Below are 14,556 nucleotides of genomic sequence, written 5' to 3' on the forward strand. Positions count from 1 at the left end.
TATTATGTATTCATATGATAAGCTAAAACAATGACAAGTAAAGTTAAAAGAGGGTGATTTCAATTCAGAAATTCACCTTTGAAGAAGTCCAATTGATTTGTTCTGAAATTGACTGTCTAGTTTAGTTTCAATTTTGAGGGGGAAGTCTACCCGTAAACGGTGAGTGGGCAATAAATTTGCAACAACAACAACAACAACAACAACAACAAAAGCAGGATACCGACAACATGAAGAAGGATGAGGGCAACATGCCAACATGTAATGTTATGTAACATAAAAATAAATAGGTAGAAATTGAGAAGACTGGTTCCAAGTTCTAACTCTCCAATAAAGTTTGAGGTCCTCCACTAAGTTGTTTTCTGGGTCACTCTTTAACATTTATTGTTAACTAATCTTCAATTCTTCATATGGCCTGCTTACAAGTCAAATAAGGTATTCCATGTAGGAACTAATATCTTTATTTTATCACTATCCATAAATCATCATAACTTCTCCGTAGTTGACAGATCGGACATAGCGGATATATTCTATGTACAGTATAGCTCCCACCGTCTGAAATTAGTTGTCACATTATCTCAAATTCTTGGTCTCTCATACAATACATGTCAATAATACGACATGAAAAAACCTACTCATCTACTCTATCATACCTATTCACGCCGCTAAAAATTAATTATCACATTGTTTTGATCTCTTATTTATAGTTCATTTATCAATAAATAGGGCATGAAGAAAACCCTATTACACGAGTAACGGTATGTATATACTCGATATCCTTATTATTATTATTACTAGATTTTAGCCCGTGCGATGCACGGATTCTATTAAATTTTTATGTTTAAATAAAACTCCTATATATATATATATACCAATTTATATATATTATATTAGATTAGTTTTTTATTTTTCATTGAATTTCATTTTAGATTTTTTTTTTAATTATGAGAGTGTTTGTTTTTTGATGAAATTGTATATACGTAATACGAATAATTAATTAATGAAAATTTCTACGTGACACTTAATTATTTATCTACGTGGCACTCGACTTTTTTAATTCAAAATTAATTTTGAAATCTTATTTTCATTGGCGGAAAACCATTATATTTCCTACGTGGCGCTCTAATATTGGATTAATGTTTGATTTTAAATTGAATTTTATTTTATTTTATTTTAGATTAGTGTTTGATTTTGGATGAATTTTATTTTAGATTTATTTTTTAATTTTTAGAGTATTTGATTTTAGATGGAGTTGTATATATTAACAATTAATTATTTAAAATGTCTATGTGGCATCTAATTAATTATCTACGTGGCAATCGATTTTTTTAATTCAAAAATAAATTAGAAATCTTATTTTTCATTGGCCGAAACCATTAGTAATCCTAGGTGATGCTCTAATATTTCAGCAAATATGCCTACTTTTTTTTATATTAGATTATTAATTTGACCATAGAGCATTAATATAATTTTAAAATATGAATCATTTTTATTGAGTGATTACATACATACTAATCTATCAAGCTTTTAAGATGTCCTCATTGCCTCCAACCTGCCCACCTAACTTCTTTAGTTTAAGACAGAGTACGAAATTCAACTGATTAATTTATTGCTGGAGTTTGTCTTCGTTATATAAAGTGATTAAGAAAAATATCGCATTTTTTTTTGGATAAAAGAAAAGTTACATAATTCATAATTGTGTGCAAATAAGTGGCACAATCTTATTACGTGGAGTAAAATGTTAATTAAATAAAGAATCAATAAGATAATACTCCATTAGCTAAGGATTGTAGTAAATTAAACCAATGATTGGTGTGTGGTGGGTTAATGATTTAAACTAAGAAGCTTACATATCATATTTGATCTTGAACATTTTAGTCAATGGTCACCGATCAAATATGAAGTACAAAGTAACAATAATAATAACAATATTTCCCCTCCAAGAATAAAATATATTTTTTCATGTATTTTAAAAATTCTAAAGTGATTTTGATGAGTAATTATTTGGCTAACATTTAAACTACCGTTATAATCTATACTACTCCGTATATACTAATATACGTGATTTGCATAAGATTTCAACCCACAACCTCCACTTTCAACTTTCGACCATTAACCAATTGAGCTATAATGTTTTACATGCATGTTTTTTATGAAAAATTAATATTAATATAATATAGAAAAATTATCTTATGAAAAACAAAATCAAACAAAATTACATTTTAAAAATATGATAATTATTGTTATTCACGAAATAATGCGGGGTATCGCCCGGGCCCAAATACTAGTTGATAGTTAAACCTAATCCTTTTATTAACACACGTCCGAGCGCAATTTTTTGGCTGCCCTCGGGTACAGCCAAGCTGGCTGTACCCCTAACCAAACGACGTCGTGTGATGCGGGTACAGCCAGCGCTGGCTGTACCCCCCCCCCCCCCAAAACGACGTTGTTCAGCATTTTTTTATCCCCTTCCTAAGTTTCCTAACTTTTTTTTTTGTTACTTCTTCTTCAAGTTGCGCAATTTTTGTTCTTAGGGTTTATTTCGATTTTTTCTCTCTCCTATTTTCTCTCTCCTCTGTTTCGATGGAGCTCGCAGTTATGGAAAATTCTGAAGCTCTTTTCGAATCTAATTCTGGAATTTTAAGTACATTGATGTCAGAATGTAAGTTTATATTTTTATTATTTTCATTTATTTGTTTTGATTTCAATGTTTTTGGTTTTGATTGTTTTCGATTTTATATTTTGATTTTGGATAAAAAGTGTTTAGAATTTTGTTATTTTTCGTGTTTTCGCTGGATATTTCGATTTTGATTTGTATCTTTGTTTTTGTTTTCTGCATAATTTCTTATTTTTTTGCAATTGTACGTTAGTTTTTGTTCGATTTTTATTCATAATTTTATTTATTATCAATGTATATAATGTTAATGAATTTTTAGCTCAGATCTTATGAACGTTATATATTTTGATAAAATACATATTATGTTATGAATTTTTGAATTGTTCTGTCCCAAAAGAAAAAATTGTTCATTGTTTAGTTATGACATTCTTAACAAACATATGAATATTCAGTTCAAGGAAATTGAACATTGTCTACAATAATAATGAACATTTTATTTAATGACTTTGAATGTTACATATTTTAGTAATGAACATTGCATTGAAATATATTGTATCTTTTTTATTTAGATAATGAATATTCTATTGTATTTTATTGAACTTTCTATTAAGAGTTATTGATCATTACCTATGTTACAATTAACATTTTATTCAAGTATTTTATCATTATTTATATTTTACAATGAACATTTTATTTAATGATTTTGAATATTACCTATGTTCGTAATGAACATTTTATTTAAGTACATTGAACAACACCTATTTAAACAATGGACATTCTATTTTAATATTTTTAACATTACTATTTTAATATTGATCATTTTATTTAAGGATATTGAACATTTCAAATTTCAAAATGTTAGTTATTATTGAAATTGATCATTCACTATCTTCACATTGAACAATCACTATTTTAACATTGAACATTTCTTCCATTCGCAGTGAATAAGGAAGTAAGTCTTTTTGTTGAAGGGTAAGAATCTATGTTAATGATGAAGGAAGCTAAAAATGAAGATGAAGCTTATGATTTGTATAATGAATATGCTTTTAGTAAAGGTTTTGGTATTAGGGTTGGGAAAGGTAGGAAGCGTCAAAACAGTGAACTTTAAACTATGAAATGGTTCTTGTGTAGCTGCGAAGGGGTTAAAGATGAAAAAAGGAAGAGAACAAGGTCTTATGCTAGATTGGATACGCGTACTGGGTGTACTGCTTTTGTTCAGTTTTCTATTGGTAAAGATGGTGTGTGGACGGTTGTGAATCATAATATGATTCATAACCATGCTATGGTTCCTCTAAATAAGAGGCATTTGATAAGATCACAAAGGAAGGTTAGTAAGGAGGCTCTTTACTTTATGTCTACTTTAAAAGCTAGTGGTGTTAAAGTGTCTGATACCTTGAGGGTTTTGAGGAAAGAGGTAGGCGGATCATCTATGGTCGGTTTTACAGCTAGTGATGCTTATAATGCTTTATCACGTGCAAAAGCTAATAACTTGAAGGTCATGACTGTCATCAGTTAATCAAGTATTTTGCTCAGAGAAATTCCAGTGAACAAGGATTTTATTATGACTTTGAGCTTAGTGAAGAAGAGGGACTTTTAAGTTTCTTTTGGTGTGATGGTAGGATGAAGAGAGATTATGATTATTTTGAGGATTTATTGGTTTTTTATACTACTTATAGGACCAATAAATATGATATGATTTGTGCTCCTTTTGTTGGTATGAACCATCATTCTAATAATGTTATGTTTGGAATGGGTTTTGTTATCAATAAAAAAACAGAATCTTTTAATTGGCTTTTTCAAACTTTCCTTACATCAATGGGTGGAAATCCCCCAATAACCATTATGATAGACCAAGCTCCATCAATTGCTGCCGGGATAAGGAATGTTTTTCCAGATGCTAGACATAGATTATGTACGTGGCATATTGGGGAGAATTCAAAGAAGCATATTGGGCAGTATAGAGCTTTAGATGATTTTTGTGACATATTCAATTATCTTCTGAAGTATTGTGAAACTGCTGCTGAATTTGAATATCATTGGCCAAGGTAATTAATTTTGATTACTTATTTACTTCAAATTAATAAATAATATGTACTTGTAACCTTATGAACATCTACTTATAAAGAAATGAACATTTTAGTAATTCATGTTATTACTAAGTTATATGCTTTTCCTGACTCTGAACAAATTAAATAGGTATATTCTAATGAACAAATTTGATTTTCATAGTGAACATTTTGTTTTTCAGAATGTTGACTCACTATAAATGCGTTGGAAATCCATGGTTGAAGAATTTATATACAATCAGAGAGATGTGGTGTCCTGCTTATTCTAAGAACTATTGGTCTGGTGGTGTGTTATCATCACAGCGTTGTGAAACTACCAACAAGTCAGTTTCCCATCGACTTGATAAGACACAAGGGTTATGTGATTTTTATCATGTTTTTTTGGATGTTATTTCTAAGTGGAGGAGCAAAGAGAATGGTCATGACTACAGAAATTGGAAAGGTAGACCAGAAGTGTTAGGTTATGATACATATGACAAAACATAAATCATGCGGAAAACCTTAATGTAATACCTCGTATTTTTCTATAATTATAAATATATTTTATTATATTTATAAAGTATTTCGTTGTATTTTTTTATAAATTAATTTTATTTAATGAGAATTAAATGCGCTTTTTATTTTTAAGTAACTAAATATTAATTATTTCGAAAACCGTATTTTTATTAAATAAATTCAATGAATTTATTTAATCAGGAATTGTTGGGTCGTATTTCAAAAACGAATTTAATTTAATTAAGGCCCAGTCGTTTGCCATAATAAAACCCAACAAGAGCTTGCAAGGATTAAATTCAACTAAGCCCAAAAAGCAAGCCCGACCTCAAACCCTAATACCTAACCCATGAAGGGATGAGAACCTATAAATACACCTCCCCTTCATGAGATCCCCTAACTTAAAAATTCTGAATTTTGCTCTCATCTCTCATCTCTTACCTCTCCTCTTCGTCCGGCCCTTTCTTGAGCCACAAGGCACGAGCCGTGCCCTTGTGCTCGTGCCCAGACGCGCCTCACGCGCACCCCTCTCTCTCCCTCTCGTCGCGTCGCAGCCCCGCAGCGCCCAGCACTCGTGCACAAGGCCGCTGCTGCTGCTGCTGCTTGTTGTGTGCACTCGCGTGCTCGTCCCTTGCTCGCCCTCGTCCCGCGTCGCGTCGCAGCACAACAGCAGTGCTGTGTGTGCGCGCGCTGTGTCCCGCCTGTGCCCAATACCTCTCGCCTGCCCTTGCGCGCACGCTGTGCCGCGTGTGTGTGCCTTGTTGTGCCCAACCCCCTCGTCGCCCCTCGCCCGCCCTTGCGCGCGCGCCACTGCTGCTTGCGGTGCGTGTTGCGTGTGTTGTTGTTGCATTGTTCGTGCGACGCACACGCACACAACACGAATAATTGTTGTGTGTGTGTGTGTGTGTTGCCAATTGGAAAGATCAAATTTTGTTTTCAAAATTATTAATTTTCAGTTTTAAATTGATTTAAGTATTGTGATTAAATTTAATTATTGGATTGTTTGGATTAATTAAAACGGTTATGAACACCGTATTGGGTTAGTATTGTGTTTTAATTAAAGAGTTTGGTTTTGATGATTTAAATTATGATTTTCAGATTTAATAAGTTTATAAAGTGTTGATTTTTGAAGTCAAAACATGTTTTCGGATTAAACCATTGTTAGGGTTTCGGTTTAAAATCGATTGAGCGATTGATTCACATAATTTAATGACAATTTAAATTATGGGAATCAACCTAAATTTTCAGATTGGTTATAAGCTTTAAAAAGTTGGTTTTTAAGGGTTTTAAAGCAAAAAAGTCAATGTTTTTATGCTAGGACTTGAGTTGACTATTTGAGGCTATTAAATTACCAATTAATGAATGAATTTTAAATTAAACTAAGGGTTTTAGTTTCTTAAATAGTTTCTGGAAATTTAGTAAACATGGATAATAATTTAGTTCTCTTATTTTGTTTTATAGGAGTTGATTTCTAGTGAGTCGTGATTCGCACAGTGGCCCCCGTACTTAGGTATTCCAGGTACGTACAAGACTAGGGTGACCACCCATCCCTTGAGGACTTTGTGAAGTGTATTGAATGCGAATCATGTGAACTTATATGCTATGAATTCATGTTTGATGATTGGGAATGATTATGTTGTTATGAATTCATGTTTAATGTTGAGAACGAGCATGTTATTATTATTATTGAATCTATGTGAACGAGCATGTTATGGATTTAATTATGATTTATAGATTCTATTGAACTATCATGTTATGGACTTTTATAATCGTTGAATTATGTCAAGCATGTTGTTCAAGTTGGTTTTCATGTATGAGTAGTGCGCATGCAAGTTATAATTATTATTATGCTATAGTACAAGATGTCTAGCATAATTATTGAGCCTGTCGAATATTGCCAGTATATATTCTACCAAAGGGGTAGAATATGTTAGAGAGTCTATGTGAATTGAATTAAGGACAATTCGTGCTAAGGGCACACCCCGCTTGTTAATAGGCAATGTCGGGTTATCTCAAACAGTGTTTTTGAGAAGGAACAATGGGAGTAATTTCACTTGAGTCTATGTTTGATCACAAGTCCTAAAGAATTAAAATAATGAAGTGTCTTTGTTGAATTGTTTAATTGTTCAATTGTTTGTATGTTGTGTCTTGATTCGCCTTGAACATAATATACTAATTAACGTAAAGTGTAACCCAAAGAGCTTCAAAACTCTTGGAACGTATATACCTTGAGTATGAACAATGAGGGGGGTCTTGCCGGAAAACTTGTACTCCTAGAATGATACAAGACGTTGTTTCATTCTCTTTTATTCAAGTATTTTATCATTATTTATATTTTACAATGAACATTTTATTTAATGATTTTGAATATTACCTATGTTCGTAATGAACATTTTATTTAAGTACATTGAACAACACTTATTTAAACAATGGACATTCTATTTTAATATTTTTAACATTACTATTTTAATATTGATCATTTTATTTAAGGATATTGAACATTTCAAATTTCAAAATGTTAGTTATTATTGAAATTGATCGTTCACTATCTTCACATTGAACAATCACTATTTTAACATTGAACATTTCTTCCATTCGCAGTGAATAAGGAAGTAAGTCTTTTTGTTGAAGGGTCAGAATCTATGTTAATGATGAAGGAAGCTAAAAATGAAGATGAAGCTTATGATTTGTATAATGAATATGCTTTTAGTAAAGGTTTTGGTATTAGGGTTGGGAAAGGTCGGAAGCGTCAAAACAGTGAACTTTATACTATGAAACGGTTCTTGTGTACCTGCGAAGGGGTTAAAGATGAAAAAAGGAAGAGAACAAGGTCTTATGCTAGATTGGATACGCGTACTGGGTGTACTGCTTTTGTTCAGTTTTCTATTGGTAAAGATGGTGTATGGACGGTTGTGAATCATAATATGATTCATAACCATGCTATGGTTCCTCTAAATAAGAGGCATTTGATAAGATCACAAAGGAAGGTTAGTAAGGAGGCTCTTTACTTTATGTCTACTTTAAAAGCTAGTGGTGTTAAAGTGTCTGATACCTTGAGGGTTTTGAGGAAAGAAGTAGGCGGATCACCTATGGTCGGTTTTACAGCTAGTGATGCTTATAATGCTTTATCACGTGCAAAAGCTAATAAACTTGAAGGTCATGACTGTCCTCAGTTAATCAAGTATTTTGCTCAGAAAAATTCCAGTGAAGAAGGTTTTTATTATGACTTTGAGCTTAGTGAAGAAGAGGGACTTTTAAGTTTCTTTTGGCGTGATGGTAGGATGAAGAGAGATTATGATTATTTTGGGGATTTATTGGTTTTTGATACTACTTATAGGACCAATAAATATGATATGATTTGTGCTCCTTTTGTTGGTATGAATCATCATTCTAATAATGTTATGTTTGGAATGAGTTTTGTTATCAATGAAAAAACAAAATCTTTTAATTGGCTTTTTCAAACTTTCCTTACATCAATGGGTGGAAATCCCCCAATAACCATTATGACAGACCAAGCTCCATCCATTGCTGCCGGGATAAGGAATGTTTTTCCAGATGCTAGACATAGATTATGTACGTGGCATATTGGGGAGAATTCAAAGAAGCATATTGGGCAGTATAGAGCTTTAGATGGTTTTTGTGACATATTCAATTATCTTCTGAAGTATTGTGAAACTGCTGTTGAATTTGAATATCATTGGCCAAGGTAATTAATTTGGATTACTTATTTACTTCAAATTAATAAATAATATGTACTTGTAACCTTATGAACATCTACTTATAAAGAAATGAACATTTTAGTAATTCATGTTATTACTAAGTTATATGCTTTTCTTACTCTGAACAAACAGGTATATTCTAATGAACAAATTTGATTTTTATAGTGAACATTTTGTTTTTCAGAATGTTGACTCACTATAAATGCGTTGAAAATCCATGGTTGAAGAATTTATATACAATCAGAGAGATGTGGTGTCCTGCTTATTCTAAGAACTATTGGTTTGGTGGTGTGTTATCATCACAGCGTTGTGAAACTACCAACAAGTTAGTTTCCCATCGACTTGATAAGACACAAGGGTTATGTGATTTTTATCATGTTTTTTTGGATGTTATTTCTGAGTGGAGGAGCAAAGAGAATGGTCATGACTACAGAAATTGGAAAGGTAGACTAGAAGTTGCAGCTGCAAATTGCGGAATTCTTCTTCATGCGAGAAAGATTTACACTATAGAAGCATATGTTTTGTTTGAAGAACAATTTCTTAAAGGGATGGCATGTTCTCAAGAAGAAAAACGTGGAAACACAGCTACAGAGAAAAGTTATTATGTGTAGAGGCCTAAAAAAGACTTGATTAAACATGAAGTTCGGTTTAACCAAGAGACTTTTGCAGTGGATTGTACTTGTCAGTACTTTACTGAAATGGGTTTTTTATGTTCTCATGTGCTTCATGTTTATCATGTGCATTGTGTCCCAGAGATTCTCAATCTTTATATATTGAAGAGGTGGACAAAAGCGGCTATGTGCAGTCATTTGGTTGAAGATGATGGTGAAAAGTCCAATATAGTTGCGGCTTCTGTTTGGAGGGCACAAACCCTTAGGAATTTTGTTAAGCTTGTTATGTCTAGTCAAGATTCTCTTCAAGCTAGGGCTGAGGTTGATTCTGCCTTTGGTCTTTTAAAAGAAAAAGTGGAGAGTATTAGGGGTACTATTGATTTTTCTGATCCTAAAGAGGGTGAAGATATCTTTGTGCCCTTAGTAAAAAAAAACCCACAGAATTTAAGGAAAAAAGGTGAGAGGAATGACAGATTGAAGAGTACAGTTGAGAAAATCTACAATAAAGCTAAAGGGAATCGGAGGAGGAGAAAAGCAAAATTTACAGATGCAACAAGGTTTAAGGCTCAATCTGCAGTCATGGTAAATATTTATTAATATTGAACATATATGTTTTATAAATTGATCATTTGCTTATAACTAATTGAACATTTTTTTTTTTTTTTTGCTTGGTTTTTGCAGGAGTTGGATGAAGTTGGTGCCCCTGTGATTTTCTCTAATTCTCTTAATGACTCATCTGATCTAGTTGTACTAGATCCTTCACTATTTCAGGTTGATTTTCTTTCGAAGTTTGAACATTTAGTTATAAATATATTAACATTATTATCTGATAAATGATCACTATATTATTTCAGGTTGATGCTTCTTTTCCGAAGCCACCTCCAAAATATTTTAGAAGAGGTGTTGCTGTTGATAAAAATGTAGAATCATCGGACAAGGTAGATATTAATATTTAATTCTTTAAAATGAATAATTAAATTTCTGTTTTTGAATATCTTTACATTTTGTGTCAATTTTAGGAAAACAATTCAACAAAAGAAACCTCAAATGATTCATATGTTCATGGAAGTACTAAAACCGATGCATGTACAAAAGTTAATGCACCATCGGCTACTAAAGCACCATCGGCTACTAAAGCACCATTAGCTACTAAAGGAACATCAGCTACTAAAGCAAAAAAGGATAAGCAGATATATGAGTATGATATCAGGAATGCATTTGACTTGGGACTTTCACCATCACCGATGCTTACTAAAGCTCCATCTTGTACTGAAGCTAAAGTTTAAGGACCTATTCATGCTTCAGAAATTATTCAAGTAGTACCTAAAGTTCTAGGATCTATTCAGGCTGAAAAAATTACTCAAGTTGGACCTAAGGTTCAAGGACCTAAAGTTTCATTGGTTACTAAACCTCCGTTGGGTACTAAAGGATCTCATCAATCTGCTATTGATCAAGCTTATTTGAAATTTAAGTATGATGCATTTTTAGCTCTTTTTGATGAATCAATGGTTGCTGAAAAAGCCATTAAAAGTCAAGGATTTAGTAACTATTGATTATTGAGTCGAAAATTTGTACGTGCATTTATTTGTACTGAATCTTTTTGTGTTTGAACATTTAGTTTTAATAGAATGAACATTGAGATCAAACATTTTGAACATCACTATTTTTCATAATATTTTATGTTTGAATTTATTTTATGTTTTTTTTAAGACATCCTTCTGAAGTTTATGAACATTTTAGTCAAATATATTCAACATTATCTACTTTTGTTTCCACTTGATTTTGAACAATACGTATTTGTCAATGTGTTTTCTGTTTAAAGATTTTGAACAATACGTATTTCAAAGTGAATATTCTATATGAAAATTTTGAGCATTAAGTATTTTAGAAATTAACATTTTATTGAAATACAATGAATATTAGTAATTTAATAATTGAACGTTCTATGAATCATATTGATTATTACCTATTTTTACAATGAACATTGTTTAACGATATTAATCATTATATATAACTTTCATAAAATCAAGCAGTTAGTAAATATTTATTTTGTATGAATTATTGAGTTGCAAATTTTTTTGTGCATTTGATTTAATACTGCAAAGGAAACTGAATATTAAACATAAAAGAAATGAACACCAAGTTATATGTTTTTGAACAAACCACCAAAATACCAAAATATTTACTTTACATTGTACTAAAAATCTATCTTTGTTTGTTAACCTTCTTACTACCTGCTTAATTTTTCATTAACTCCTCCATGTTTCATTTATGTTTGACTCATGCTTTTCATTTTGCTTTCAAAGCATTAGGAGACCACAGAAAGTGACACGAAGCTTCCTTATTTGATTTGCCTGTATATCAAAAATTTAAAAAAAATTAAAAATGTTTTATAAAATCCAAATACTAAATTATAAAATGAGGAATATAAAAGAAATTCAACAGACAGAACAATAAAACAGAAAAGACCAAAACAATAAAAATAAATGAATAAAATACAAAAGAAGAATGAACAAAATTCAACTTACATCATTTGCCTTCAAGTCATAGATCCATTCATGTTCTGGATCACCAGTATAGGTCTCCATGTGCTTCATGACATACACACCGCAGTTTGTATAGTCTTTCATGCTTCTCCATTTCATATTGAGCAAATTCATTTCATACTTTTGCATTGGTTCTATCTCATAACCAAATGTGCCCATATATTTTGCAAAAGCATCCATCTGGAATTTATGTTCATAATAGTAAGATAATTATATTTGATTTTACAAATATACATTTAAGAATGTTTTATTTCTTACCACAACTTCTGGGTGGCCCTCGTATTTAGCTTCAAATTTTACATTTCTTGGTAGAGGCCTGTTGTCAATTACATCCACAGTTTCAGTGTAATGGTTGATGACTAGGAGATAGAAGTGTTTTGCAGCAAGAACGGGGATGAATATCTGAAAAAGAGGTAATTATTTAAGTTAAAAACAATGAATAATTATATACATTAAAATGAACATTAAAGGTTGAGGAATGGTTTAGAAGTTATATAGGTTTACCTGTTTAAATTGATGAATGTTTTTGAAATTATAGTTATCAAGTTCTTCGTTAATCCTGCTTTTAAAATCATCAAGCCTTTTTTCGTATGAGGATCCTGCTGGACATACCTTGTTTGTGCACATTATATGCTGCATTTAAAGATAATGAACATTCAATTATAAAGATATGTAAAATTAGTTACAATGATGATGGACATTTCAATTTAATCATTCGTACTTGTTATCTTAATTTTGTTGAACATTAATTATTTCAATAATGAATATTCCATTTCCAAAATTTTGAACATTATGTATTGTAATTATGAACATTCTATTTAAATATATTAAACATTAGTTGTTTTAATATTGAACATTCTTTTTAGGAAAATGATCATTTTACATAAACAAAATGACCATTTTAAATAACATCAATTATTATACTTACATATGGAACTGTTAAAAGGAAGAGTTTATCTTTATGGCCCTTTGAATTTAGATACTTTGACCATGAATCAATCACACAGTCAACCACTTCCGCTTCATCAACCAGTGTTTTCATGTCCTCTCTATTGATGTAGTTATATCCATCAAAATAAAGAACCTCACTACAAACAGGAAGTAAATTAGGAGAAAGTATAAGAATTTAAATTTTAAATTATTTTTACGTGAAATTAAAGAAAATACCTGTTGTCCTGACCACTTAAGACATAATCTGCTATGCTTTGATGCATTGTGTCCAGATTTTTGAACAAGTCTCGATACTTGACCAAATATGGAGAAGAGAAGGCAGCCGGTAGTTTGTGAATCCTGTGAGGTCTTTTTCCTTTGTCACCTTTCTCATTTATGTATATACAAAAATTTTTACAAAAAATCAACATAATTATAAAAATGAACATATAAGATTAAGAGTGTTTGGGCTCCCAATTGAATATCAATTGGGCCACTAAGTCCAAAGCCCAATGGCTCAAAACAACAACATCAAACCCACTATACTCCAAAAGGGCTATTCAACCATCAACCAAGGCCCATGGCCCAAAAGCAATAAATGACCTATGGGCATTTATTATGCAAACACTATAAATAGGCCGCCAAGGCTCACACCTCAAGGTACGTCCAATTTATCGCCTTAAGACTACTCTTCTAGAGAACTTCTCTCTAGAATCCGAGCATCGTTCTTACTTAGGCATCAGAGGGGCTTTCATCGGAAACACCCCCGAGGCTAGTGACTTTACTCTTGTGCAGGTGAATTCGGACTCGACTCATTCAAGCAAGCAAGATCTTCAACACACAAGAAAGGGCCTTCATTCGAAGCCCATTGTTTCCACCTTTACAACACCGAAACAATTTGGCGCCGTCTGTGGGGAAGAACACTTCAAAGCCTTGAAAACACGAACTATCTCTTTCTGGAAAATGGTTAACGATATTGTCAACAACAATGATGACGAAATGATAGTGCAATCAGACTCAGAATCTGATGAGGAGGCGCACCCTCAATCGGTGGCGAGGTCACAGCCGGGCAGAGCTACGACCGCCGCAACCGCAGGACCTCCTATCCCATCCCGGGAAGAACTCAAAGCGGCCATGAGCATCATGCAAAACTTCCTCTTCAACGAGAAACATCAAGGATTGACAAAGGACCGCAGAGAGGAGAGGAGGACCAAGCGACGGCTGAACGAGCCGCTCAGTGTAGAAGTATCTTGACCCGAATGAGAACTCCCTCCCTTGACAGGAACACACCTAACGTCGAGATGGATGGAAAGCACGTGGGGTACCCAAAAAAGGGCACAACAGCAACCAGATTGGTTTGCAAAACCAACACCTACCCCAACAGCTCTCCAAAGCGAATCGACTGCTCCTAACACTCGGATCCGAAGCTCGGTACTCAGCAGGTTGAGGCCCTCGGTCCATTCGAGGTTAAGACCTTCGATCCATTCAAGGCTTGGGGCAGGCGAATCAAGTAGATCCAGCGAACGACCCGAGGTCAGTAGCCGAGAGAGAAGAAGAGACAGGAGGCATGATCGAACC

General features: G+C 32.6%; 1 protein-coding gene across 1 annotated transcript; it reads left to right on the forward strand.

The window, feature by feature from the left end:
- Positions 1-4,429: 4,429 nt before the first annotated feature.
- LOC130472120 (protein FAR1-RELATED SEQUENCE 5-like) lies at positions 4,430-9,502 on the forward strand. Its single transcript, XM_056842566.1, has 4 exons — positions 4,430-4,659; positions 4,863-5,122; positions 7,774-8,878; positions 9,076-9,502. The coding sequence occupies exons 1-4, from the start codon at positions 4,430-4,432 to the stop codon at positions 9,500-9,502; spliced, it is 2,022 nt and encodes a 673-aa protein (XP_056698544.1).
- The last annotated feature ends 5,054 nt before the right edge of the window (positions 9,503-14,556 follow it).

Source organism: Spinacia oleracea, chromosome 4 (assembly GCF_020520425.1).
Source record: "Spinacia oleracea cultivar Varoflay chromosome 4, BTI_SOV_V1, whole genome shotgun sequence".
Taxonomy (NCBI): Eukaryota; Viridiplantae; Streptophyta; class Magnoliopsida; order Caryophyllales; family Amaranthaceae; genus Spinacia; species Spinacia oleracea.

Excerpts from the sequence above, each read along its gene's own strand:
- LOC130472120 (XM_056842566.1), top strand. The coding sequence starts at position 4,430 with ATGGGTGGAAATCCCCCAATAACCATTATGATAGACCAAGCTCCATCA. Across the intron at positions 4,660-4,862 it reads TTTGAATATCATTGGCCAAG|AATGTTGACTCACTATAAAT; the intron begins GTAATTAATTTT and ends TTTGTTTTTCAG. Across the intron at positions 8,879-9,075 it reads TTTGAATATCATTGGCCAAG|AATGTTGACTCACTATAAAT; the intron begins GTAATTAATTTG and ends TTTGTTTTTCAG.